Here is a 27,081-nt window from a genome sequence, read left to right as displayed (position 1 = left end):
AATACTTCACTATGATAGATTGTCTCTCTCAAGCAAGTTCCAAGTCAGTGAAAGTTAATTTTCCCCTTGGTGAAATGAATTGAATCCAAAGGCTGCGTTTGAAGGTAGGAAATCAATCTAAGAGCCTATATGGCTCTGCAATAATGTAAAGTGTATGCAATTTGGAGTTAATGGGCTAAAGCGTGTAAAAACCACCAGTATGGTGCTTCAACACTAAAGTGTTATTCCGCTCTTGAAGTTGCACTAATCAATAGATCTTAAAATGATGATGGATCAAATGACATGTAATGTGAAAGATGACTCTCACAGTGATGAACCCATAAGGTGATATAAGGTGATATAAGGTGATAAAGTGGCTGAAGTATCATTTAAAGCTGGGGTATGCTGTTTTCTAGAAAGCAGAATCTGAAAGTGTGCTGCCTCCACCTGCAGCGCTCAGCTCTCTGTGCTAACCCCGTCCCACCAGACAAGTACAGTAATATACATGTGTATGAGTGTTTCCCAAACTTTGATTATTTAATCTTCTTTAATTGAATCTTTAATCTCTATTTCAGACCACAGATGAGAGAAGAATTAGAAACCAACCACAACTCATAGTGGATTGCTCAGCTGGGGTGAGGGGTGGCAGCAGCTTCAGGAAATTACCTTCATTCAGCAGCTGTAGCAACTCAAATTGAGCGACTGTGCCAGGTCTAACCTGTGTTATGGGAGCAACAGAGTCGGGTTGTTGGGGTGGTCTGGTCTCCCAGTGCTGGCTGAATCCTCATTCCCGCTGCACAAAAAACCTGCTAACACTCGCTAATATCTGGCTTTTTATTGCAATGAGAATGCATACGATCGGCATTTACACCTGGTTCAAATGACTCTGCAGTAGTCACCGGGCGCTAATTGGAACACAACACCCTGTTGAACACAGTAAATTCAGCTCCTTAACTGGCTAGATGCAATTACACACACCAACCCAAATTACTGTCTGTCTCCGCCCCAGCAGTGCTTAAACATTGGTCTAAATTAGTCTGCACTGAGTTTGAGACAGATGGAAATTTAACCGATAAATCAAAATATAAACAAAGATATAAGCCCCTGTCCATGCTGCTGCATACTGTTTAACTGTTCTCCTGTCTGTCTGTGACGTCGAATGTACACACCAAAACAACCGCCACACCAAACGAAGAAAGCCATACGCGTCTGCTGCAGCGCCGTGTTCACAGCTCTGTTCTACTGGCAATAGGAATGCAGTCTATCAAATGGGCTATTTTTAGCAGGTTTACCCGTGTTTGAAAACCTTGTGTGCATGGGCTAATTTTGTGGGAAAGGGGTATTAGTTTAAGTTGCTGCAGCCACTGACTGGGGGTCCATCTCATTCTCACGTATTCTCCTCCTGGTGAGTAATTAAAGGCTCTAGCCACCTACATACGCATGGACGTGACCTGGCCACAGCCATGAGCTTTTCTGCCTAATTTTACACTAATTTCGCTCTTTTAGACTCCCTTTTTGATAAATTTGTCTTTCGTGATCACTTTGCAGTGTAGGTAGTTGTTGTCAATGCTGAAATAGAAACTTTTTTTGCACGATTCTCTGCCATCGAATCGCCTTTCACCGTTTCACCATGAAACGACCTGTGATTGGCCAGAATCTCTCTTCACGGTTTAATTTTTTTTTTTTATAAAGCTTAAAAATAGAGGGAAAAATTGCTGAAATCTATTTTTTTCTCAGACCACTTGAATTACAATATGCTCAGAGGTTTTTATGGGATTTTTGCACAATGATGCCAAAATAAAACCAGCCTACCACAGCTTTCATGCAGCTTTATAGTCCCTGAAAACACATATTTGTATGGGTGATCTGGATCCTATATAGATACACTGATTTCTGCCTAAGTTCTTACAAGTTTTTTTTAAATTATTTTATATCAAAGATTTCTGTGTTTTCTTTTATCTTTGTGAACTTGTCACTGGTTTAAAGTCGGCAGGGCCCATGTGGGAAAAAGTGATGTCACATCTTTCCTTTGCACCATTTAAATCAGAATCTGATGACAGCTGGTGCCTCTTTTCATTATTGCCAATCAAATCGGATCTAACCATGCACAGTCCTAATAAAGCAGATGAGTTAAAAATGTCAAAGTCATATAAATAATAACTTAAGATGTTTTTTAACTTAGATTTTTGCGTATTTAGTGAAAAATATCATAGTTAAAGAGAAATATTTTTTAGTTTCCAGCATCCATCATTCTGCTCACACCTTCCTGTCCACCGCCCTCTGTCCCGTTCTCCCTGTCTTTACATCTGATCCTCCTTCTCTAACTCATTCTCTCCTTCCCTCAGTCTGTCACCCTCTCACCTCCCTCTTCCGCTGCTCCTTCCTCTCTTCAACCTTTCCGCCTCCTTCTGTCCCTTCATTTCTGTCTTGATTGCTCCTGTGCCCTCTTTTCTCTCTCTCCCTTTCTACATTCACAGCTCTTTCAAAATCTCCCTCTCTGTTTCTTGTCTCACTTGCTTGTCTTCCACCCTCTCTTTTGCCAGGAGTTGATGACCAAGTCCGCCTCTTTTTGACTTGCACACACCCACACAAGAACACACACACACACACACACACAGTATTAAAACACAACTGAGTTTACACATCTACATTTACATCTACTGAGACAAACACGCTCGACAGTATAGGTTACTCAGTGTCAGTGGCTGTTCTCTGCTGCGAGGCTGTGGGCGGCGTGATGATGTCGAGTTACTGTGGCGATTTTCTGTTGCCGCGGAGACGCTTGCACGACAACAGACGGGCATGGCATACGAGCACAGACACGCGCACAGACAGCCATGTGCACACCTACTCAGGGCCAGAGAGGGGAGATGGGAAAGCAACATGTCAATGTGCTCTGACACACACACACACACACACACACACACACACACACACACACACACATATCCAGACATAGAAGCTCTTTACACCCGTGTACTCCCACATAAACACCAGTCATCAGGTGGAGTTACTTTAATAAGGACACTCTGACCCTCCTCTGGTTTTATTTTAGAAGTGGGAATCACCTTATGATCTTTTGTCCATATGTGTCCACCGGAGTTATGAAGGTAGAGAGACAGAGGACAAGGGAAAGAGAGAAACAAGAGACAGGAGCATCTTCTGAATTCTTAAAATTACACAAGATATGAAAAAAGACTAATAATAGGTTTCTACACGTGTTGTCTTTTTCAACGTGTTTTTCCTTCTCTTTATTCCATTTATGTGTGGCAAAGTGGATTTTTTTTACTCTTTGAATGTTGCATTTTGGTTATGTGATGATATTATGTTAATATTGTTTTGTTGTGGATTTTTCTTAGTTATAATTTATTTATAACAAAAAAAAACTAACCCTAACCCCACCAGTAGGGCCGAGGTTGGGCCTTTTTATATAACGGATGGATGGTAATAACTTTTTGCACATAATGTAATGAATTACTGCATGTGGGTTATTACAACATGATTACAGCTGCAATTTTTTTACATAATAAATATGATAACTTGACTTTACATTATGCAGTTACTGCATTATCAGTTGCTAAATATATAACTAGTTTCTCTGATAATGATATGATGGTATCAAAGTGTCTCAAAGTCCACGGAGCATTCTGTCAGAAATCAATCACTTTCTGATCTTGCCCTTTTTGATTTGAACACATTTTTCCCAACATGTTGATTTACCAGAATAAATTAACCATTCAGTAGACAGCAGCCCTCAGAGTCGACCCATACTGGACAACCACCCGTGTCGGTGTTTCTCAGATCGTTGCTCATCGGCTGTATTCATTTGAAATATGTCGAAATGTTCTGTGATGTCTGACGTGATGTCTTCGTGTATACTTGGCTATGAAAGGAGCATTTTGCTCTGCCAAGAAATCAATCTTAGCTGAGCTGAATCAGACGTATCTACAAAAAGAGCTGTTTTCAAAGATCAAAGATGTATAGGCAAGATTAAAAATGCAAAAACAATAAATAAATAAATACAGTACAAACATAAAAACAGATGAAGATAAAAATGAACATGAGCAGAGAAAGAGAGAATCAGTGCTTTGCAAATGACTGCTAATTTGCTGCAGTACGGTGTATGTAAATTCTATGAGCCACTTTTTCATTAGTTTGTGTGTGCAAATCCAGTCAGATTTACGTTACACTGAATAATAAAGCCACACTAATTTGATAGGTGGTGGGAGCAAAGGGGAAAAATCGGAGAGAGAGGGAGAAAGAGAATAAAAGAGTACGAGAGTAATAACACCAATCAGACAGCATTAGCAGAGCAGAGAGCAGTAATTGGAGCTGTGAAGTGTGACTCATCGACAGCTAGCGAGACCTGACACACACACACACACACACACAGAGAGAGAAAAACCATCAACCACTTGTACCAATCTCCCTCTTTCTTTCTGTAGTCACTATTATCCCTTGTCTAAGTAACTCACACACCTTCCCTTTTATGCACACACATCCATAACTTTCTCCCATTTATAATTCACTCACAATATTTTGCACATGCCTGCTTTCTTTACGTCTCCACACTTTTCTCTAATCTATACAGACATACATGCAATCAAACACACTCTTTTTCACACATTTACACCAACACAATTTCCCTTCCCGGCTTGACATTCACGCAGCGCTGCCAGCGACGCCACTTTCAGAGCGCCTTCCTGTGCCGCTCGCCCACCTGCTGCATCACGCACCATATTCCCGAGACAGAAAGCATTTTTTCAGCCTTTCTGAGTGAGAAACACTTAACGAAAAGTGCCATCTCTCCTGAGAACGCCACTCAAAAGGTCCCCTTTTTGCAGCGTGCGTTTCCTTTCACATACATATAAAACAGTCCAGTGCAGGTGGAGGACAGGTTGGTGTGCTTGTGACCTTTCGATATTAGTTTGGTGATATAAGAAAGTCACAGCCGTGTGATTTGAGTCCAATTTTCTAGCATTACTTTGATGGGGGGAGAAAAGAAAAATCACTCTTCCATTATCATAAAAAGTTTTTGAAAAGGAAGCTCAATAAGTTTACTTATAAAATGAAAATAAACATCTGTACTTTATACAAGCTTAGCTTTACATAAAAATAAGACGTGTTACAGTAGTAATCAGTAACCATAGAAACTTGTTTCCTATGGCTGCGCGTTTGCAGAGCTGTGACTACAGACCTTCTACAACGCATGATCAAATATGATGATCCGTTTCCAAATATGGATTTAAGGTTGCGAGGGGAATCTCTTTTGGAAAATGAATTTAATTTGCACGTTATCATCGCTGTCGCAGGCTGTGCTGTGTGCATTTTTACCGTTTATTGGCAACAGGGCGCTCACTCTCTGTATCCAAATCCAAGGCACAAGTGTTGCTAAAATGTATGATTTATCAACAGTACCAGACGTGATGGTTTAAATAAACTTTTGGTTTGACTCTGCCTGAACGATCAGTGCCCAGTAAAAATGTGGAATTCAGCTCTTTCTTATGTAACCTTTGTTATTGTGCATATCTCACAATTATAAGGTTTCTATCTATGAACCTTGTTTGTTTTTTTTTGGTGCTAATTTCCAGGTAATTTTCTTGTAATTTTTCACTAATTTCTGGGTCATTTCTTCCTAAGTTGCTCATTACCTTCTTGCAATGTTTTTTTTTTTAAGAAATCAAGCCAATATGCCCAGGCTTCAAAGAATTAATCATCCATTTTAATATTTCACTATCAATAGCTTACATTTAAATACACTGCGTGGATACTTTGTTAAACTGCGCCCCCTCTGACAAACATCTGTCAGGTTATGAATGACCTCTTGTAGAAAGTTACTGTTTAAATTGCAAATAGTGGCGCCTCATAGAAACTCTGTTCTGTGATCAGTGCTAGCGTGCGTTAAGCAGGCTGTATAAATAACGGACATAGCTACCGTGACGTCACACACTGATTTGAGGAGGAGTGAGGGCGGGATCTGATTCAGACTGCAGAGATGCCTTTTAATAAGCGTAACTTTGAGCCTTCATAAAATGTAAATGTTGTAAAACTTTTCACCCCCTGTACAGTTGTCATGAATTTTAAATTAGCTATAGAGACCAAAAACGTTTATTGTATTTCTGCTGAAAGTTGGGCATTGTAACATGGGGGTCTGTGGGTACTGACTCACCTGAACTGTTTTAGCACCGCTGTGTTGGCTTCATTTTTCAGCCTCAGAGGTTGCCTCTTGGCTGGAGATTAAAGTTAGTGATTTTGGACGGACAACATAAATTCCTATTTAGACTTAATCTTTATTTAACGTCATTTACGATTGCTTACTTAAACAGCTGATCAGTGGTTCAGCGTCAGACAGCTGCTTCTTGTTCTGTGGTGACGGCTTTTGTTGCTAATTAATGGACTGATCACGAGGCTAATTATGTGAATGTGTTTCGCTGTTGATGCTTCAGTGAACTTCAACGACCACTAAACGTAACACAAAGTGATTTAAGGAAGAACAGATGGGATGTTGTGCACAGCGTCTTTTGTGATTAATTTAATGTACATCACACACACGTCTGTGTGCATGATATGACGATGTCAACATGATGTACTGAATTTTGGAAGTCAGGAACATTAGCTGGAGTCACTGGCATCCTTTAAAAAAAATACATAACACATAGCTGCATTTCTCTAGTTCTACACTCAAATCATAAGCTAGCTCCCTAAATTGCCACTCAGCCATCAAAACTTTGAAAAACCCCTGAAACATACAAACCGGGAAAACTTTCTTGGTTAAATATGTTAAGTTATCTTAACAAACAACCACACACTTTTCTTGAGACTGATAAACTTTTAATGACACTTACAGACTAATATGTGTGAGTCAAATTTGAAAAGCCGATGTGAAACACACTTAATAGAAATGACATTTAAACCCAAAATTCATAGTTGGCCAAGACACTTTTGTATACACATTTAGTATATTATTGCAGACAAGTTCAGCTTCTAAAGCAGTAAGGTAAGCTCTCTAAATAAATTACAAACTTTGCAAAACTCCTTCATTTTTGTAGTAAAACATCTCTCTTCATTAAAGGGTAAATATCCTGTGATCGATGCTGTCCGGTCTCGGCTCTCATGCACTTGTTGCACTGTGATTGAGGCTTTGATCCGGTTGTGTCTCTGCAATACTCAGATGCAAACTGTCATGCCTCTGCTCGCATTCGTTCGTCTCATCTCGTCTTCCTGAGCTTTCCGTCTCGCCCTGATTATCTCCTTTGCTCCTTTGTTCTCCATCAGTGTCTTGCATCCGCTCTTTCAGATGCACTCCATCACTTTGTTCTATCGTTTTTCTCACCTCCGTCTTTTTTGTACATCTTGGCTCGGTTCGTAGTGTTCTCAGATTGTCACTCGCCTTGATAAAGTAGTCCTCCAGCTCTGCCACAGGGCCGTTATCAGAGAACAGGTAGTGCAGGTATGCCTGAGCATACTGATCTGAGGTGATAAGGTCCAGGTTAATGGAGGGGGACACAGTTGCAGAGGTGGTATCAGGCCCGGAGACTCTCCTTCTCATCCCTGTTAAGTTCAACTTAGATCAGTTAAATGCACCTCGACTGATAATATAAAAGAGTTTTCTTGGATACTTTGAAAAGGTCTACCTGTCTCTGTCTTCATGGCGGATAGAGGGATGGTCACACTTTTTCCCAGCTCTTTGTCCGTCACAGTGAGTCCCGTCATGGATCCCTCCTCTGGCACCTCGCTGGAGGGGTCACATGATGCCTGAAGACCCCCTTGACATTTCACGACACACACTGTATTCGACTTATGACGCCTTAAAAAAGAGATGGGATTTAGAGGATGGAAGGAAGAATTGGAAAATAACAGAAAATTTCAGTCAAATCAAAACAGACTCATTTATTGGTGGATTTTCCACCTTATAAAACAATTTTGGGCTCAAATTATTTAATTAAGTACTTTAAAATTGCATTTTCATTGACTCAAACAAAAATCCAATGATGAAAAAATCGTATTCACTTTTGGCTTTCGTGTATTTTTCCCCTTATTTGTCCCAAATGCTGTTGATTGTCATGATTGCAGCTATTGCAGCATCTCTAAATGTGAGCTGAAGGTTTAGTGCTAGACTTTGCTGACAGTCTGACGTGCAATTTCTTGTGTTTTCGCTGTCATATTTGGAGCAGGCTGGAGAGCTTGTCTCCAAGCAGACAGCCAGGCCTTGTGTGGCTGTGGTTTCCACTGTCAGTACGCTTTAATAGGCTCCTGCTTTCACTGAAGTGCTGAGTGTTTGCAGTCTGACAACATGCTCTCAAAATCATCAGTGTTTTGTAGTTGGACAGTATTCTGTGTAGTACACCTGCTGCACAGGTTGTCCACCCACGGCTCCAGAAAAACATCATCATCAAGTAGACTTCATGGCCCTGTGACTATCTTGTGCAATTTTATTTGTTGCTGCAAGTTTAATTATAAAAATAAATAATGATAAGTCAGTAACACTTTTTTTAACTCTAAGTCATTGCTGATATGCAGCCCCAATAAAATGGAGTCAAAAAGTTGACTCGGGTTGTACTGTTAGGGCAGAAATAACAAACTGACAATAAAGATTTAGTGGCGACCAAAGCCAACTGTGTTGCCTGTGTGTCGCAGCCAAACAGCCGCACTTGAAGCCATCCCAAAGACCAATACCAAAGGCCTGCTATCACATATCTTCTGCACCTGTACGCAAATGAAATAACTCTCCATAACAGCAGGTGGCAGAAGTCTGTACTAGTTTACTTTGTAGATAAGAAAATTACAAATACAACCCCACAAACCCATTAGGGCACCACATACAGACGTGATGAGAGCTTCCACTTGATCGGTAGACGGCTGCAGCTACTTTATTACCTGTAGGCAGGTATGATCTGTGTGAGGTCGTCCTTGTATTGCTCCAGTGCCGCCCTGGCAGCCAGCGGCTCGGCCTGACCCTCCAGAGCCGCCAGGTGAACCAACATCTGGGTGTGAAATGCTGCTCCGCTGGCCCAGTGCCTCAGAGACCTGGAGGGACAGACGGGGTGAGAACAAAACAGACATTTCATGACTGCAGGCTCTTTAACCCTTTAACACCTGGAGCGACAGCAGTTTTTCTGTGCTGCGTTGAGACACCTCTCAAAAACACAAGAAAAAAACGAATGACCAACTTGGCTAGAAACATGCCGCAAAGTGCAAAAAAAATAAAGACTGACAAGGAAATTATCTTAAAACAATCATTAGATATGATAATAAAAAAGTGTCTTGAAAACTTTATTTATAATTCTCATATGTACTTAAAATTATGTTACAGAAAGAAAAGAAATATCTTTTTTGCTTTTCTTTCTTTTTTAAAAAACATATTTTCTTGTAACTTTTTACTAATTTCTTGCAAATTTGGGGGCCATTTTTTGTTAAGTTACATGTTGTCATCTTGCCACGTTTCTAAGAGAAATAAAGCCAATTCGCTCAGGTTTAAAAGGGTTATCCATCGCATGCATCTGTATAATGCTCTTCTCTCCTTCATGCATCTATTGTGTGTTGCACTCACATCTACTGTTTTCTCTCACCTGGAGTCGCAGTCTCCTCCCAGCAGGCAGGTCTTCAGCTGGGTGAGGGTGAAGCTGAGCTGAGCCTCGAGTCTGACGGAGTCCTGGATCAGCTTGCTTTTGTCACTCAGGTTGATCCTGCAGCGCTTCAGGTACTCCTCCATCACCTCCTGGAGCTCCCAGACTCTCTGCTGGAGATTGAAATTCATGGATTCATTACTGTCCTAAACTTCTAAGTCATAACTTTCTTGTTACACTCAAAATCAAGATTTATAACAACATTTTTTGGCAGGCTTATTAAAAAAGTTGGCTTAATAGATAATACAGAAGCGTACTTTTTCTCAATATTTCATCTAGCACTCCTATTACTTTTAAAAATCCTGCTCATTATTTCCACTTGAAGGCTTTACCTGGCTCGATGATGACCCCGCTGACTTCCCTTTCACACCTGATGTCCGCTTGGACGATGTGTAGGCCATATCCATCACCACGGTGATCGCTAATCCCACCAGGCCTGCCAGGCGGGGCTCATCCGAGAAGGACGACAGTCGGCCGATCAGATCCTTCAGGTATGACGGCGCCCTGTTCCCAACGTCGCCCTGCAGCTGGGTGAGATCAAACGAACAGAAATGTTCGTGCTTAAACGGTTATAGACTTCCAGCACACTGCTTCGTACCATCTGTCTCAATAAAATAAAAATGCTGGGTGAGTATATTTCTCTCTTCTTTTTAAGAACAACTGTGAACTGCATTTTGTCATCATCATATTGCTCCTTTTGGCTGCCGTATTGATTTCTAACCTCTTTACAATCCCCAACAGCACCACATTTCTAATACTGAGTGGTGCTTCATTTTGCACAATCGCCCTTTCGTAACTGTCTCAAGGCAACAACATCTCTCTCTCCCGTCCTGCTCATCTCCATCTGCGCTGCATGACTGAACAGATTTAAAGGTGAAATCGATGAGCAGTTCAGCTGCTCAATCTATTTCAGCACAAACAGAGGACCTCGTGTTTTGTAGTCATGTGTCCTCGATGTTTTGCTCATATGCAGCATTGTCATCACTCATAAACAATGCCTCTTTTAAGTCTTAAAGGGACACTTCACCCAAAAAATTAAAAAAATTAAAAAACTTTCCTCTACTTTTAGTGCTGCTTATCAATCTAGATTGTTTTGGTGTGAGTTACCGAATGTTTGAGATATCGGCCGTAGAGATGTCTGCCTTCTCTCCAGTATGATTGAACTAGATGGCACTCAGCTTGTGGTGCTCGAAGCGCCAAAAAAATACATTTGAAAAACTCAACAGCAATGCGTTTTTTCAGAAATCAGGACCCGGTTACTGATGATAATCCACAAACCTTGTTGTGAGCAGTTTCTTGTTGGAATTATTTTCTTTCTACCGAACTACACAGCCAACCGTATCACTGCGCAGAAGGGAGCGTGCATCTACTGCAGGCCCCCAGAGAGAGCTGCTCCCCCAGTGGCTGCTCTGCGGCCCAGAAAGCATTTTCCCCATCTACCACCACTGTAAAACTGAGAGGACACTTCGAACTGCAAACAAGGTCAATTATGAATCTCTTTTTGATGATTTTTTTGAGACATTGTGGTTTTATGTTTGTAAAACATGTCCAGGGCCAGAAAAAGTGATTTAAAAATCTGTCATCATCACTATGTAACGTCTATGAGGTGAGCGGGAACTTATGGGCGCATATACAGAGGACGTGTCCTCGAGCACCACGAGCCAAGTGCTGTTTACTTCCATTATATTAGAGAGAAGGCTGGTTTCTCCAACAATCTGCAACCTGCACGAAAACAATCTAGACTGATAAATAGCACTACAGGTGTTTCGGAGTTTGATGTTAAGTGTCCCTTTAATAACCTGTCGCAGTTGGTCCTGGAGGCCGGCGTGGGAGTCAGAGCTCTCATCGTGAGTGGTTAGCAGACGAGGGTGGACGACGCCGAGGTTAGGCACAGCACCACCCTCCAACATGGCATCATAGAGGAGAGAACCAATCCCATCCCTCGCTTGAGAAAGCTCTTCTTCTGATGAAAACAGCTGGCCCATGATAATAGGTGTATGCTGTATCCCTAATTTATGGCAGCATCTAAAGAAGAACAAAAAAGAGAGAAAATATTAAACTGTAGGGGGGAAAAACTAACATTCAACAGCGAATAATAGCTAATAATAGTGAATCACACACTCATATAACAATAACAGAGTAATTACAGTCTCATACTTTCTTTTTTACATGATTATAAACATCATGTTACCTAATATGACCTGAAGGGTTTTCACTCAAGTTTATTTAAAGTCTTTAAAGATTACACAAGTCAAGACAAATATATATTGAATTAATCATATCGAAAAGACTTAACATTTTCCAAATACCTCCAAAATAGCACCCTAACATTTTCTAATGTCCCGGCAGCCTTTCAGTCACATCTAATCTCTCTGTTCCTGCAGTGACTTGTGTTTTTAGGCAGCTGGCCGCTCCTCTTCCTCCCGTCCACCCCGCCTGCTGCAGTAACAAGATTAAACAAGACAACACAGCAGCAGCAGAATTAGCTCAGCAGGAAACCTAGACCTCCCCCTAGCTGCAAGGACCACAAAATGCATCCGCTATGAATGCTGGGGACACTTTGTCATGTCCTCAAGGCCAAGGACGCCATCCTGTTAGGATTTTGTCCCCCATAATCTCCGTCTTTTTTGTTGCCTCTGTGCTGTTCGTGCCCAGAGAATCAAAACCTCTGAGATTAGTTATTTTGCACTCTTTCTTACGGTGCTATCTTTGAGTGAATGCATGATAGTGAAATTAAACTAATCCTCCTTGTGCTTAGGGGACTCCCTGGAAGAATCCAGAGGTCCTTGGGAATGAAAGTAATAGCTACAAACTCTTTATGGCGGCGTAAAACATTGAAAAAATAGGCCAAGGGCTTTCAGCTTTTTTATTTAGCTAAATGGAACAGTGGCCTTGGTGGTGGTGTGATGTTGACTTTTTTTTTTTTTTACTTGATAAAATATGGGGCGAGGGGATTTGGGATTTTATGTAGTGTGAGAGATGTTCTTTGTTATCTGGGACAAGGGCTTGTGCACAGTCAGGCCTCAGAGTTTTGTGTGTTACAGCTGCAGGTAAATGTGTTGGAGCTCAGGTTAATGTGGATCTTATCTGTTAATTGTTTAGATTAAACCTACTATACCTTTCGCCTGCTACTGTCACCTGTTTTTCATGAGCGTCTCAGGTATCAAAAGGACTAGTATTTTATCATGTGTTCAGTGATTTTATCTTATTTTGCACAAGCAAACGATGCCATTTTTTGTGCTGACTTTGAAGCACTGTTTTATTATTTGACGTAGCAACATCTCTCTCATTATAACATATAGTGACACTTTCATGCAATTAGGATTCTTTAAATCAGCTCTAATCAATGCTTTTATAAAAAGTTAAAGGAAAGGACTATGTGTCACATGGAAGGGATTTTCAACCAACTTCCTGGAAAATCTATAGAGTCTGTAAGATAATTGTATTGGTAACTCAACTGTTGCAAAAAAAAAAAAGCCCCAATAACCTCCTGTGCCCCGCTGTCCAGGAGTCCAAGCAAAAATCAGACAAAAATCACAACTGCTGCTTTTTTGTAGGCTGAGTGGTCACAGGGTCCATTATTTTAAGTCTGTGTTATATAAACCACTGTTTACTAACATTAGCTCTACCAGCTTTAAGATGTGATAGCATGTCAGAGTGTTTGTTACAACTTGTGCTGCTATCGAGTGGCCAGCGGACTGATTATGCAGGTTTAAAACCCTGCTATAAAGCAAAATACTCAAAAAAGGGTGAGGACAGAGGGCACTACTAACCGTACCCACATACTGTTCTCCTGCCCAGTTTTGCAAGAAGATTTTGCTGAAATAATCTAAATTATAGATTTTGCATTTCAGTGCACGCTCTCTTCAGAGTGCCAGAACATTTATTTCTGGGTCGGACAGCTCAGTTACTCTCTCGCAACTCTGATAAGTGCCCCTTTAGAAATGTTGGAGTAGCAGCACTTAAGCAGATAACCTAACTTGGCTGAAACTAACTGTGCCGGTAAAAGGAAAATGGGGCTTTTAAACTGAAGACATTTTGACATGAAATGCGCAGGTGTGAAATATAAAATTAATGACGGCCAAATTCCATTTTATGGTTTAGTTTCAGGGAGCTGGTGTACGGAGATGAAAGCTTTTAGGAGTTTGATTGAATTGTTTTAATTTAGATTGAATAAGGCAAGAAAGAAAGATGCTATACACTGAAAATTTAGAGTAAACACTGGAATTACTGTAATTAGTAAAAAATGTCATTTTTTTTAAATAGTAGCACATTTGTGTGAGATAAAGGACGCTTGGTGTGTTTGCTCGTTAACAGGTATACCAAGGTGTCACAGCGAATTTGACAGTCATATGTTGATGTTTAAAAAATTGATGGAGGTGAAGCTTTACACAGCCGGCACGAAACAAACCACACGTGGACTGACACACACACACACACACACACACACACACACACACACACACACACACACACACACACACGTTTCCTCCTTCTCTCCATACATCTTTCTCTTCCTCCAGTCTGCTCTCCATCCTCCTGCTCTTCCCTGTTTCGCCTGTTATTGTTGATTTTGATCGCTTCTGTCAGTTTGACGCCGTGTTTACGGGTTGAGCTCTGCTGCTGAGAGAGAGAGAGAGAGAGAGTGTGTGTGTGTGTGTGTGTGTGTGTGTGTGTGTGTGTGTGGTATGTTCGTCTCTCTCTTTCTCTTTGTGTCTCACTCTCTCACCCTCCATGGATGCTTGGCCTTGCTGACACACTTCACACTCCTCTGAGAGCAGTAAATATTTAAATGTGCTCACGTCACACGCATACACACACACACACACACACACACACACACACATCAGCACTCAGAAAGGGGCATTGATGCACACATATACATAGTTAAGTGGTGAAAATTCAGAGCCCCCTTCCTCTCTCGCTTTCGCTCTGATTTTTTTCGCTCTGTCTCTTTGTAGAGATCTCATTTCCATCAGAGTGAAGTGAGGATGAAAGGAAAGAAAAGTGAAGAGGAGGGCAGGAAAGAGATGATGAGCGGTAAAGAGAGAGAAAGGAAAAGAAAAAGAAAACAGATAAAGTAAAGGGTGATGTTGATAGAAGAGAGAAGTTGAGGACTCAACCTGCCCTACACACACACACACACACACACACACACACACACACACACACAGTCTGGCCTTTTAAATGACTGCCCTCTTGAAACCTCGCTGAATATTAATCATCACACACAGAATGTGTAATTTTACGAGATAATGCCACTTGAAACTCAGCTCTAATTTTCAATTAGAAAATAGATAATTCGGGGAATGGACCCTATGACATTTACATCTGTGTGAGTGTGGGTTCAAGTGTCTGTGTGCACTCTGTGTGTGTGTGTGTGTGTGTGTGTGTGTGTGTGTGTGTGTGTGTGTGTGTGTACATTGTTGTGTGCTAACATGTTGTCTACATGATATCATTTTTAAATGTGTGACCAAACCTCAGATTTTGCAGCTGACCAGCTCCATGTTCTTGGTCTTTGTTGAAGCTTTCAGCTACATTCAGTCAATATTGCCAACACTTGTCAGCTAAAACAATCTAGACTGATTAATAGTCGTACAAGTAAAAAGAAAATGCGCATTTTTGTTTTTAGGGTAAGCTGTCCCTTTAAGTAATGAATTTCAGCTACATGCTAAGATTTAGGCCAGATGTACGGTGAGACTCCAGGCCTCTGGGATGCTCCTTTACTTGTGATTTAACTACAAATACACGTCTAGCAAGTGAGCTGCTCAGACTCCCACAAATGCTTGTAATAACTTAAATACCACTTTCTTCCCCAGAACAAAAACAATTTGCTCTTTTTCGTACGAGTGAGTTTGGCCGCGTTAAGGTGAAATGTGTGTTTGTGAGTCCGTTTCCGTGTATTATCGTCTAGAACATTAAATCTGCACTTTAATCCTCCCCGTCTGCAATTTTACCAACACTGTTTACATTATTGCCGCCTTCAGATCTCTGCCTAAAATCTACATAAACGTTTTGCAGTCAATGCGGCACTAATTAGGTCGGGCATGATGGAGTAGTAAAACAAAGCGATTGTTTTCCGTGCCCTCCTCCGTGCCCACTATTCATGAACTTATCCGTTTACTCTCCTCTGTGCCTCTTTCCCCTCATCATCATTTCTCCTCTTCCATCCTCTATCTTCTTTATCCCTCCCTCCCTCCCTCCGATCATTTATGGGGTGTGGAGGAGAATAAAAACAAGTTTAATGTACAGTAATACATCACGCCATGGCTGGCGCGCCAAGCGGCATCCATTTTGTGAAGCTGTTGTGTTCACTTAGCAGCAGTGGGGCTAATTATTGCGAATGGCAGCTGATGAAAGGAGTATTAATGTGTCCTTTCTACATGGATACATCCAATATTATGGGCTGATGAGAGTAGTCACAGGCTAAAGTTTAAAGAGAGCGAGAGTGACGAAGAAACGGGGGAAACTGGATTATGTCTTGTTGGGTAGACGCCCCATAAATCCAACTGTATCAGTTTTAATTAAAGCTGTCACCGACAAAAGGGACCGTAATCATCATCCATCTCGCAGACCAATAAAGTTTATATGTGGAGCATTTTGGTGAAGCAGGGCTGTGAAAAGCTGAGTGCTAATGGCCCACAATGTGTCCAATATTTGTGACAGCAGAGAAGCCGGATGCAAACGGAGAAATTGTTATTAAATATATTTGATGTTGCAAAGAGAACACTCACTTGATGCGTTTTTTGTTTTTCTAGATAAAGACATTGTGCATTTAATGCATAATGAAAAGCATTTGTCAAGTAAACGTAATGCAGAAAATTGTAAACTTGTACGACGGATCATGTTTTCATTGTCAAAGTGCAGATTCTAATATCGCAGCCAGAAATATCGCCCACACAAGCTGAGTGAAAAACAATCCCAAAACAATTCTTTAAGGTCTATATTTCAAGCCATACAGCGTTTTGATGGCAACGTCAGTCTGTCTGCTCGTCTACTTTAATCAAGACTTAAATATCTTAATAATCATTGCATGGATTATAAACATTAACCCTTTGAAACCCAGATCAACATGACTTTTCTTGTGCTGCATCCAGACACCTTTCACAAGTATTAAGTAAAAGTCATAAGTGACATAAATGTATATGAATACATTTTTAAAAAAAAAAAAAAAAGCTAAAAAGCTAAGAAGCTAGAAGCTAAAAAGCTATGGAAAAATGTCCAGAGAACTATATGTTTATAGTTATCATAGTTCCATATTTAAAATTATTTTTGTAGAATAAGTATATTTTTTAGCAGTTTTCAGGTCATTTACTTTTTCTTTTTTTCTTTTTTTTTTTAAATTTACTTTATTACCTTACCTTCTTTTTGTTTGGGGGGGTATTTTTTTGTTGTTTGTTTTTAAGGTAATTTTCTTGTACTTTTGCTTTCAAACTTGCTCATTCCCTTCTTTCCGTGTTTTTGTCTAGGTTTCAAAGGGTTAATTGTGCTGACTTCAGTGATCCTGTGACTTTCCATTCTTGTGCAACTGCCAATCAGTTTTCACTTACCCTGTAAAATATCTCAGCTTCTATGAAATGAGTCGACATACGGTTTTGTTCACACTCGGGGGCGTAGCACCAAATTCTGGACCCTATGAGAAGTCTCTGAGTCCTTTCGTCCACTGTGACCACGAAATAAAAGGACAAAGTGTTGAGTTCAATCGAGGACGCACATTTTCATTTCCAACGCCCCGTATTTGTTGGATCAGGCCAGTAGCACTTTAATATTTTATTCATAGTTCACCTTTTTTTACGCACCAAAAGTCACACTAATAAATGTTTCATCACATAAGTCGTTTTGACAAATTCTGATTTATGGTGGATTTGAAGCTTGGATTACTTTCATAAAACTTTAGGGGTTGTTTAATGTCAGAGACTCATTTGTAAATTAAACATTACACATCTCAAATCTTTGTATGACTTTGATGGAGTTAAGTTTCATTGGCTTACATGACAATAGAAAAATGTAGAGAAATTGTACTTATGAGTTCAGTGACAATCAGATCCTCAAATCAAACTGAGGCATATTACATCAATCTAAAGTAACTTGTTCGCTGACTGTTAGGCTATAAAAACATATTTAGGCTACCTCCCATAATTCTTCACATTGTCTCAGTTTGCACCAGCCTGTCAGCGTGTGAGGGCTTTATGACACAAACCAACGGGCAGAACACTGTTCATCAAATAAAGTAAGGGGATTAAATATGTTTGGGGGTCGTTAAAATGTCAGATAGTGAAAAGAAGGAGATTAAAAAGTGTGAGAGGCAGTGTGACGGGCAGGAGGAGAGACAGAGGTAAGAGAGAGATTCAGAGAGGGAGACAGATAGAGGGATGATAAAAAGAGAGAAAGTGAGAATTGTGTGAAAGCTGTTATTTCTGCTGCAGGGCTTATTGGAGGTTTCGCTCAAAGCTTTTGGGGAACACCTGTTCAGAGCTGCCTCCAGGTAATACGCCGCAGCAGAGACGAGTGTGTTTGCCCAAAACTGCTGTGTGTTTATGTGCATGCACTTGCACATTTGCAGCTTGTTGTTTGTTTTTAAGTTGGTTTATTTGGAATATGTAAAAAAGAAATAAAAAAAATAGAGAAATGATCGTACAACCCAGGAAACAGGCAAAAAAAAAAAAAAAAAAAACGTAAGGAGGAGGGTCCGTTTGTGTAAGGCCCTGGCTTTTTGACCTCTCCTGGCGCTTTTTTTTTTTTTTAAATTCAACTGGATTTTATGTAATTTTTTAACTCTGCAGCTAAACTAAACTAAACTTCACTTCACTTAATTTACTCTCATTAACTAAACCTTTAAGCATACACCCACATACCCCAAATCTATTATATCAGTTATTATTTACAGAAAAAAAAGAGGAAGATGAACTAAAAAATAAATAAATAAATATTTAGTAACCAAATAAATAAACAGTAACCGCTGTAAACACCTGGTGATTATCAAACCCCCTCTTCATCCCTGTACCTCGTGAAGATATTTTTTTAAATGATTTTTTAAAGTGGTTTATGATTTGACATTGTTTTAGCTCCACAATAAAACCGTTCCATTGGTTCACGCCACGGACTGATTTACAACTACAACTGAAAGTTTTGAAATGAAATTTTGGCCTAAAATTGTGGTTTGAATATTTATTTCTGACTTGTTCCACTTGATGTCTGATTAATGTGTGCACTGATGCATTTGGGTATTTAGAAAGTGTGTGTGTGTGTGTGCTGATAAGCGCTCTCGCGTTTTAAAATTAATCACAAAATGAATGCCTGCTGTCATGGCTGTATCACATTAACAGGTCATTAGTACAGAGACAGTGGATATGAACAGACACATTATTACACTCACACTGTGATCAGTGTTGAGATTAACATGCAGTTTGTTTCTGTTCGTGAACGCATGTTTCCAGTTTGTCTCATCACTTTCTCACTGTGAAAGAGAGACCCCTGCTGGTCAAGCGTGGTCACTGCGGTGCTGTGACGTAAATCCGTTTCCGGTGTAAACAAACATGCCAATATGGCGACTTTCGTATCCGAATAGAAGGCATGGCGAAACTCTACAAGCTAAAAATGAGCTTTTGTTGACGCAGGACACGTTATACAACACAATGGCTACACCGAGAAGTGATGGGAGTTTAGTCCGGTACTACTGCACCGCCGGTAACGGGATGGAGGTTTTTTTAATGGACGAGGTGAAGAGGAAACTGGCAGCTGAAGATGTGAGTGAATATTCAGATCTCTGTTCAGCATAGTAGTTTTAGAGAATTTAATCGATAGAGGCGTCAAATAAATCTGTGTTTTTTCAATATTTTGTGAATCAAAAAGCAAGAATTACTTCAGTATATTATAACAGTGGTGGAAAGACACTAAAATGCATGCGCTCAGTGAGTACAATTACTATTAACTACTGCTACTTTACGTGTGTATTTGCTCTTTCGGCCTCTGTTCACTTCAACTCCACTACAGATCCGAAACAAATTTTATATTTTGATTTCCACCACATTTATATGACGAATGCAAGTTGGATTAAGAACTTAAAAAATACAAATAAAAAAATGAATTGTGGTATTATTACACTTGCAACAAACAAAAAAGCCCAAAAAAGAAAAGTAAAAAACTCACAAACAAGAAAACATCCTGAAGATAAGTAAAAAGAAAAGTTTAAAAAAAACAACAACACAATAACAACAACAAAAACAATACGTCTAAAAATAGACTATGTAAACAGAGTTCTTACATTTATACTGTTAAGTGCAAAAAAAGCTCATTTGAAACCCATTCAAACTACAGTTTTTAATCCACCAGCCATCAAAGCATAAAAACATGCATTGGATTATTTATGGATGTCATTCTGGGCTTTTTCCTTGGATTTTGTGATTTTTATTAAGTTTTACATATGAAGAAAATATATGCTATTTCCACTAGGTGCACTGTCATTATCAATGTCCAGGCTGTTAAAAAAAAAAACAAAAACAAACTTGTAGTGTATATTTTTTATTTTGTTTTTTCAGTTACTTTTTTCTTAAATCTAAAAGCAGTTGAATCATGAAAAAACCCTGGCATTTAAAGTGTTAAAAATCTGAAAATTAATGAATATTTGATATTTATGATTAGGACTGATGCTGATATAAAAAAAATAACTCAATGAAAGCATAAAACAATATTAATGTATAGTATTTTTCAAAACTTGATTTTGAAAAGTGCATTTTGTGTGCAGAGTGATAAGAGTGTGTGTAATATTAAAGCGGACCTGAAGGGGTTAATCATTGCCCTCTTTGCTACAGGGTGAGGTAAATGCTGACTTGCCCTTTTTGTTGTTGTATGTTTCCAGGTGTGTCAGCTGCCAGGTAAAGTGTTGTTCAGCTCCTCTGTGGGGATCGACAGAGTCAGTGAGCTGAAGGCTGCAGAGAGACTTTTCCTCCTGTTGAAACAAGACTCACCTGTGCGGCTGTCTGCCCACACCAGCCCAGGTACCTGCCCCACACAGTAAAACACAGTTAAATATACATGTAACATAAAACATATGGAATACTTAAACAGATATTGACAGGATGCTCAGTCATCTAGGATGTATTGTTTTACTCAGTACAATAGAAAGATGTGATTTTAATAAGATGAACACCTCAAAGTCACAATAGACATAATGATCCGTCCACATCACGTTAAGAAAAAAAACTCAAATGGAAACAAAACTGCAATGAAATTCATTCCCTCGTTAACATTTATATTTTGTTTTTGAATTATGTTCTCTGTATTCGTAGCAAAAGCGTCCTCTGTGCTGCAGTCCAGACTGCTGGGTGACAGGAATCAGTGGAGCAGTGCTGTAATGACGTGGAGCCGCCTGCAGGGGGAGCTGGCAGGCAGAGGGACCACTGCCAAACCACCAACCACTGCCCTGGGAGGGACAAGGAAGAGGAAGGAGGGGAGAGGGAGCGAGGAGCCTCAGAGTGAGACAGCAGCACAGAGAGGGGAAACAACCAGCAGAGAAACCTGTGGAGCTGAAGCTGAGATACTGGAGAAAAAGAGACAGAGGGACGATGAAGAAAGTGAGTCTAATATTGACCAAAATGCAGAGAAAGAGAGGACATCTGAGAGAGAAACAAAGAGACAGTACAAGGAGGAGGATGAAGAGAGGAGGAGGAGGATGGAGTTCAGTAGCAGTGAACAAAATGGGAAAAAAGAAATCACATCAGAAACAGATTTGTGTGGATCAGTTTGTGTCCACGCAACATCAGGACCAGGACACAATGTGGAGAGAAGCTGCAGGAAGACGGATGACATGGCAAAGGACTTCACTGTGGAAAATGGTAATTAAATATTTATTTATTTAATTCAAAATGTATCATTTTGACTTTAAATGCCTTTCATTTATTTTAATTTTCCATTATTTATGTGCTTTCTGTCTGCGTTGTTGTGTTTGGCTTTGTGTAATAAAGTGACGACTACTGGAGGAAGAGATGACACACTCCTGCACCCCAGCAGGACCAAACCAGAGCCGTCTTCTCCCGTCCCGGTCTCTTTTAGGATCAACTGCAAGTGCACCGGATCTCTGTCCAGATTCTTCAGCACACAGGTATTGAATTTTTTTCTAGACCAGACAAATCAGGCAGACGTATGTATAGATTAATTAGTAATAAAAGACATGTAACACAACTAATGGTATATTATGCTCAGAGGAATATTGTGTGTTTTCATATTGTGTCTGATTGAAGGAGGTGAGCAGAGTGATTGGAGTCGGTCTGAGCAGACTGCTGTGCTGGAAGGCCGACCTGAAGAATCCTCAGCTGGAGGTGAACAATTTATTTAATGTGTTTAAAAACGTCCTTACTGTAATGATTTGGGGCTAAACAGTGAAAAAGATAATGCTCTGTTTTCATGGTGTACATGGTGATGGTGGAGAATAATGGTGTTGGTAGCGACTCTCTGCTGTCTTGTCCTTTTAGATAAAAAAATCACGAGTTATGTTTTTTCTGCAGGTAAATGTTTATTTGAGTGATGACCACTGCCTGCTGGGAATTCCACTAACCAGGTGACTGACTGAATCAACTACATTTAACATACACGCTGTTTTCTTAGCGGGTCCGTCAAAGCCCCTTAAATACGCAGACTTTGAATAATAATGCCAAATGAGTGAAAAATACAAATTTCCAAGAGGCCATAGCCTCCAACCAAAGCACTTTTACCTGTGACTACGTGAGAGAAGCTCAATTTAAAATACTCCACAGATCCCACGTAACACCCTTTATTCTAATAAAACTAATAAAACAAACAACCAGATCCTTCCACTTTGTATTAAATGTAAGAGAAATATCAGGACTAAAATTCACATTTTTTTGGAATGCCCTAAGATCTCAAAATTGTGGAGTAATATTTCACAGGAATTAAAAATAAAAAAATAAAAATAACCAAAGATCCAGGTTTCTTCATGCTGAGCTTGCCATCTGAAACACTGTCCCTCAGGCTTCTCCGTGCTAGAAGATGTGTTTAAAAGCAGTGGATAAGTGACGAACCTCTCTTAGCCTCGCAGTGGCACTGTGAACATCTTACCCTTAGAAAGACTAACGACACAAGTGAAGAGGGATGGTCTATTTTAGAGAATTTGGTCACCTTTCTTAATGTATCTTCCTTTTTCAGTATAGATGGTGGGGTATTTTTTCTTCATTTTCTCTTCATTTTAATTCTTGTAATTATTGTCTATTTTTTGTCATTTTGCTGACATGTCTGAGAATATGAGGGAAAGACAAACTTCACAAACAGTGCATGTAGACGTGGTAATGCATTATACACCAGTTTGATGCTGCAGGTTAAACAACTTTGATAAGCAGTCGTGATTTATGGGTCTCTTTCCCTCAGGTCACCTCTGGCTAACCGGAGCTACATTAAAAGCACAGGACTGAGGTCCACTGTAGCCTGGGCGATGACCTCGCTGGCTCAGATACAGGTAATACACGCTACTGTATTCTTTATGGTCCTCTGAAAGAAAAGTAATTTATTGTGTGTATGCTTTCATTTACACATGCACATCAGATTTCATTGTTCACTAATACAAGCAGGCCTTTCCTTTTGTCTTTGCTGAAGAGAGAGATTTTGAGATTTTGCACATTTTACCAATCCCATAATACGCTTTAATTCATTAAAAAGTGACCAATGAGCATTAAAGCTGCCACACTAAGTTACCTTATTTTTAAATATATTGTTTGTTGTGTGCATGGTAAAGTATTTGCATGAACGCAGGTCAGACAGGGATGTAAAACAGCCCTTCTGTCGTAGTATGCAGTTGGCCAACAGTTTGTCCCGTATGTTGTCTCCTGTTTTCCAGCCAGGCTTCTGTGTGGTCGACCCAATGTGTGGAGTTGGAACCGTCCTAATAGAAGCAGCGCAGGAACACGAGGTCGGGACATAAATCTGCACAGCACTTAGAACTTAAAAAATGGCTTTTTTAAATTGCTAAAAAGAATCTCTGCACACCTGAATGTGTGATAGGTGCGTCAGAGGAGGCTGCAGTTTATTAAACAAAGAAAGACACTCCTGCACACTGTCCCGCTCACTGCTGACATATTTATTAAATGAAAAAAATTATGTTTCGGTCTAGCAGACCTTCATCAGGTATGATGGCAGCATCAGAACTTTTCTATATTTATACAAAACACAGAGACTGACTCAGTTTTTTAATCATCCAATCAGAGGACTGCTGAGACCGATGATCACCTGAAACTGCTTTGCATCATCAGCCGAACGAAACAGTTAAAAAATATTTACAATCCATCACAATAAACATTAAATATAGCTACATGTAACCTTACATACCCTGCAAGTCAAACATAATGATTATCATAATTTATCATCATAAACATCATCCTAGAATAAATACATGAAAGTTCCTCAAATCGTCACAAGACGTAAGCATGTGAATGAATGGAGCAAATATAATAAATACCAAATATATCATTCAGCATCCATGCAGTCCAAACAACCAAAAAATAGTAAACTCCTCCAGGGTACAGACAAACTACAATAAAGGGAAATAAAAGTCTTAAACAGATTTTTATTTTTATTTTTATTTCTAAATTTTGCGAGACAGTGTAGGGGAGTTTCTCTCTATGCTGTAGACAAACAAAAAAGTGTTTCAGTCGTGGTTAAAAATCCTATACAGTTGACCTGTTGTGTGTTTCATGTGCATTAACGTTAAAGCAAAGCATTTTGTCAAGATATTACTAATAAAGTATATTTGTGATATTTTGCAGTCACTATTAGTGCACTTTTTTGACATTATTTAATGCACTTAATTTATTAATTATTTTTAATTTGACAACAATCTCTGGTCTCAATGAAAACATCTAGATTTCTGCTAAGAAAAAATAAATGTAAATATGCATACATAGTGTGTATTGTTTAGTAGTAGTGTATACTGTAGCGTGCAGTTGGGCCGCCTTTGTAATCTGATCTGTCACTCTGAATGTGATCTCCAGGCTGCATGTTTCCTGGGTGTGGACATCGATGATGCTCAGCTGCAGAAGGCCAGTGAGAACGTAGAGTTTGCAGAGCTGGGAAACACGATACACCTGCTCAAAGCTTCATCTATGAGTAAGAAACCTGCACTAAATGATCAGTGGAATAATGTTCAATGTATGAGATCAAACGTTTTACATCAAGCTAAGGTTCATATCCAGAGAGAGTTATTGAGTTATTACATAACGTAAAGTCAATGTAACGTAACGTAAACGTAAAGTCAAGTGTCAGATCATATCAAAATAACTTCATTTATCTGTTAGGAACTTAATAAGTGTAAAAAAACAAAGTGCATACACATCACATAACCAAACAAATGACAAATGTAATATAAAAGCATACAGTGCAGATTAAAAGAGGCTAATATGTCCACTTTTAAAATACTTAAAAACGTCCTGAAATGATTAATAAATATGGGTCAAGCCCTGATGCAAGCTCAAGTATGCCCCTTAATTTATGATCTTTAGTTAGAGATATCACACACAAATGTGCAAAAAACACACATATCTCTGATCAACATATGCACTCGTGGAGTTTTATACCCTGCCTGTTTGAATGTGTTTCAGTGTTTAGTACTTTGTACATGAAATTATACATGTAAAATTGCATAATTTATTCTTTTGAAATATGAAATACATTAGCTTAGAAAAGTACATTGCCATTTTTGTATAAGAGAAAATATCCGATGTTTGTCAAACTGTCACATTAACATAAAGATGCTCAAAATGAAGCCCATCTTGAATGCTTTCAAAGCATTTTAGCAACATAAATTTGTCACACTTACAAATGGAGTCATTAATCTCTCAGAGTCCATGAATCATGAATTTCAGGTGATGATGCATTTCACTTAATCCACATCGAGCTTTTTAGAAATTGCTTTTATTTGGTTCTGGGGAACCAAAGCTGCATGTTTGGGATGGGAGTCAGCGAGTGGGAGGTGAGAGTGAACCCTGCTGTCATGTATTAAATTACCTCTTGGCTGGCCTGTCCTCCTCTGTGTGTGCAGCGCTGCCTCTGCCCAGCGCCAGTGTCGACGCTGTAGTCTGCGACCTGCCATTTGGCAGGAAGTTTGGCACCAAAACAAACATGGCTGCCAACCTGCCACTCATCCTCGCAGAGATGGAGAGGTTTGTGCCTCCGTGTGTCTGTTTCTGTCGTTTCTTTTAGAACTGTTCAGTGAATCAGAAAATGTTCCCAGTTTTTCTGTGTGTGTGTGTGTGTGTGTGTGTGTGTGCTGAATTCTTAGCCTATGAGTCAAGGTGCACGTAAGAATAGATCCTAAAAATGTAGATAATATTACATTTTGCCTGGTTATTTTTAAAGTAAAACATGTCCCTTTTACTATGTTAATTGAATTTTTTGCAATAACTATGACAAAAAAACATTGCCAAAGAAAAAAGCTATAACTATAATTAATGTAACTGTTCTTGTGTTTAGAGTCCTCTGTGTCGGCGGCTCCCTGGTTCTCCTTCTGAGTCCTCAGTTGTCCTGTCTTCTGAAAAAACTCCTGGCCCAGAAAGACACTGGACAAATGTCTAGGCAGCAAAGAAAGCCTCAAACTGGGGTACAAGACTGCTCACTTCCCTCTCAATCATCCACAAAGCAGCAAACATCCCAAATCCACCACGAGGTCATCTCCCGACCTGCCTCTGAAACAGACGCTCAGTCTGCGCTGGAAAACAGTCAGCGTCCCTCTGTCTCCGCCCTGAAGCACGAGGCAACTTTTCGAGTCAGCTTGGGTGCGATAGATGGACTTATTCATAAATATGTCAAGACGGACACTTAATCAGTGTCGGTGAAAGTTACACTTTAAGTATTTAGTTTTGTTGAAATCCACACTGTATTAGAACTATTTTGTTTCCATACTGTTTTATAATTGCAAATTAATTGAACAAATACATACATTTATTTTGAAATACAGGTGAAGTTTGAGTTTTGTGAGCTTTGACAGCTGCGTGAGCTGTGTATTACAAATATTGATATTCCAGAGGTAAATCCATTTTGCTATCCTGCATGCAATTAACATTCAAATCATCTTCACTGAATCTGAAAGAACCTGACTCCTGCAGGTCTTGGAGTCTCTTACGTCTTTTCCACCACATCAGCCCTTGTTCTTGAACTGGTTCCATTCAGAAATCTTGAAACCTTCATGCTTTCTAGTGAACCAGCCCAACTTCCCACCTGTTTTGCACAGATATATTGTAATCAAGGATGTGTCATCATGGTGCGTTGTACAATGCACCACTTAAAAAACAGTATTAGCAAGGTGGCAAATTAACTGCAAACTATTGTTCTGTGTTTACAGATATTTGTTTTTATCCCAAAAAAAGCAACTTTTAATGAGACTACTGTCCTTTTTTTCAGTGATTTCTCACTGAATGTCTCTATTTTTGCCTCCTGTCCTCTCTTTCCAACCTGTAGCATATGACATGTCTATTCA

The 27,081-nt window shown here is 39.7% G+C and overlaps 2 protein-coding genes across 4 annotated transcripts; one reads left to right on the top strand and one right to left on the bottom strand.

Annotated features, from left to right (window-relative positions):
- Window positions 1–6,803: 6,803 nt before the first annotated feature.
- LOC121954609 lies at window positions 6,804–12,011 on the bottom strand. 2 transcript variants are annotated; one of them, XM_042502234.1, is made up of 7 exons: window positions 11,915–12,011; window positions 11,405–11,630; window positions 9,938–10,132; window positions 9,549–9,718; window positions 8,857–9,006; window positions 7,614–7,786; window positions 6,804–7,530 (listed from the first exon to the last, which is right to left on the bottom strand). In XM_042502234.1, the coding sequence occupies exons 2-7, from the start codon at window positions 11,588–11,590 to the stop codon at window positions 7,091–7,093; spliced, it is 1,314 nt and encodes a 437-aa protein (XP_042358168.1). In that variant the 5' UTR covers window positions 11,591–11,630; window positions 11,915–12,011; the 3' UTR covers window positions 6,804–7,090. The 2 variants fall into 2 exon arrangements, with proteins under 2 accessions (XP_042358168.1, XP_042358169.1); XM_042502235.1 differs by having other exon boundaries at window positions 9,549–9,715.
- Window positions 12,012–19,159: 7,148 nt separating this feature from the next.
- On the top strand, window positions 19,160–26,949 carry thumpd2 (THUMP domain containing 2). Of its 2 annotated transcripts, XM_042502327.1 has the most exons (11): window positions 19,160–19,351; window positions 20,464–20,602; window positions 20,894–21,439; window positions 21,569–21,705; window positions 21,845–21,922; window positions 22,109–22,161; window positions 22,986–23,073; window positions 23,452–23,523; window positions 24,602–24,716; window positions 25,648–25,768; window positions 26,079–26,949. In XM_042502327.1, the coding sequence occupies exons 1-11, from the start codon at window positions 19,241–19,243 to the stop codon at window positions 26,425–26,427; spliced, it is 1,809 nt and encodes a 602-aa protein (XP_042358261.1). In that variant the 5' UTR covers window positions 19,160–19,240; the 3' UTR covers window positions 26,428–26,949. The 2 variants fall into 2 exon arrangements, with proteins under 2 accessions (XP_042358261.1, XP_042358262.1); XM_042502328.1 differs by lacking the exon at window positions 23,452–23,523.
- Window positions 26,950–27,081: the final 132 nt, after the last annotated feature.

The sequence above is a fragment of the Plectropomus leopardus genome, chromosome 15, assembly GCF_008729295.1.
Source record: "Plectropomus leopardus isolate mb chromosome 15, YSFRI_Pleo_2.0, whole genome shotgun sequence".
Lineage (NCBI taxonomy): Eukaryota > Metazoa > Chordata > Actinopteri > Perciformes > Serranidae > Plectropomus > Plectropomus leopardus.
The sequence above is the reverse complement of the archived record's forward strand: the minus strand, read 5'-3'. Positions and strand labels throughout refer to the sequence as shown.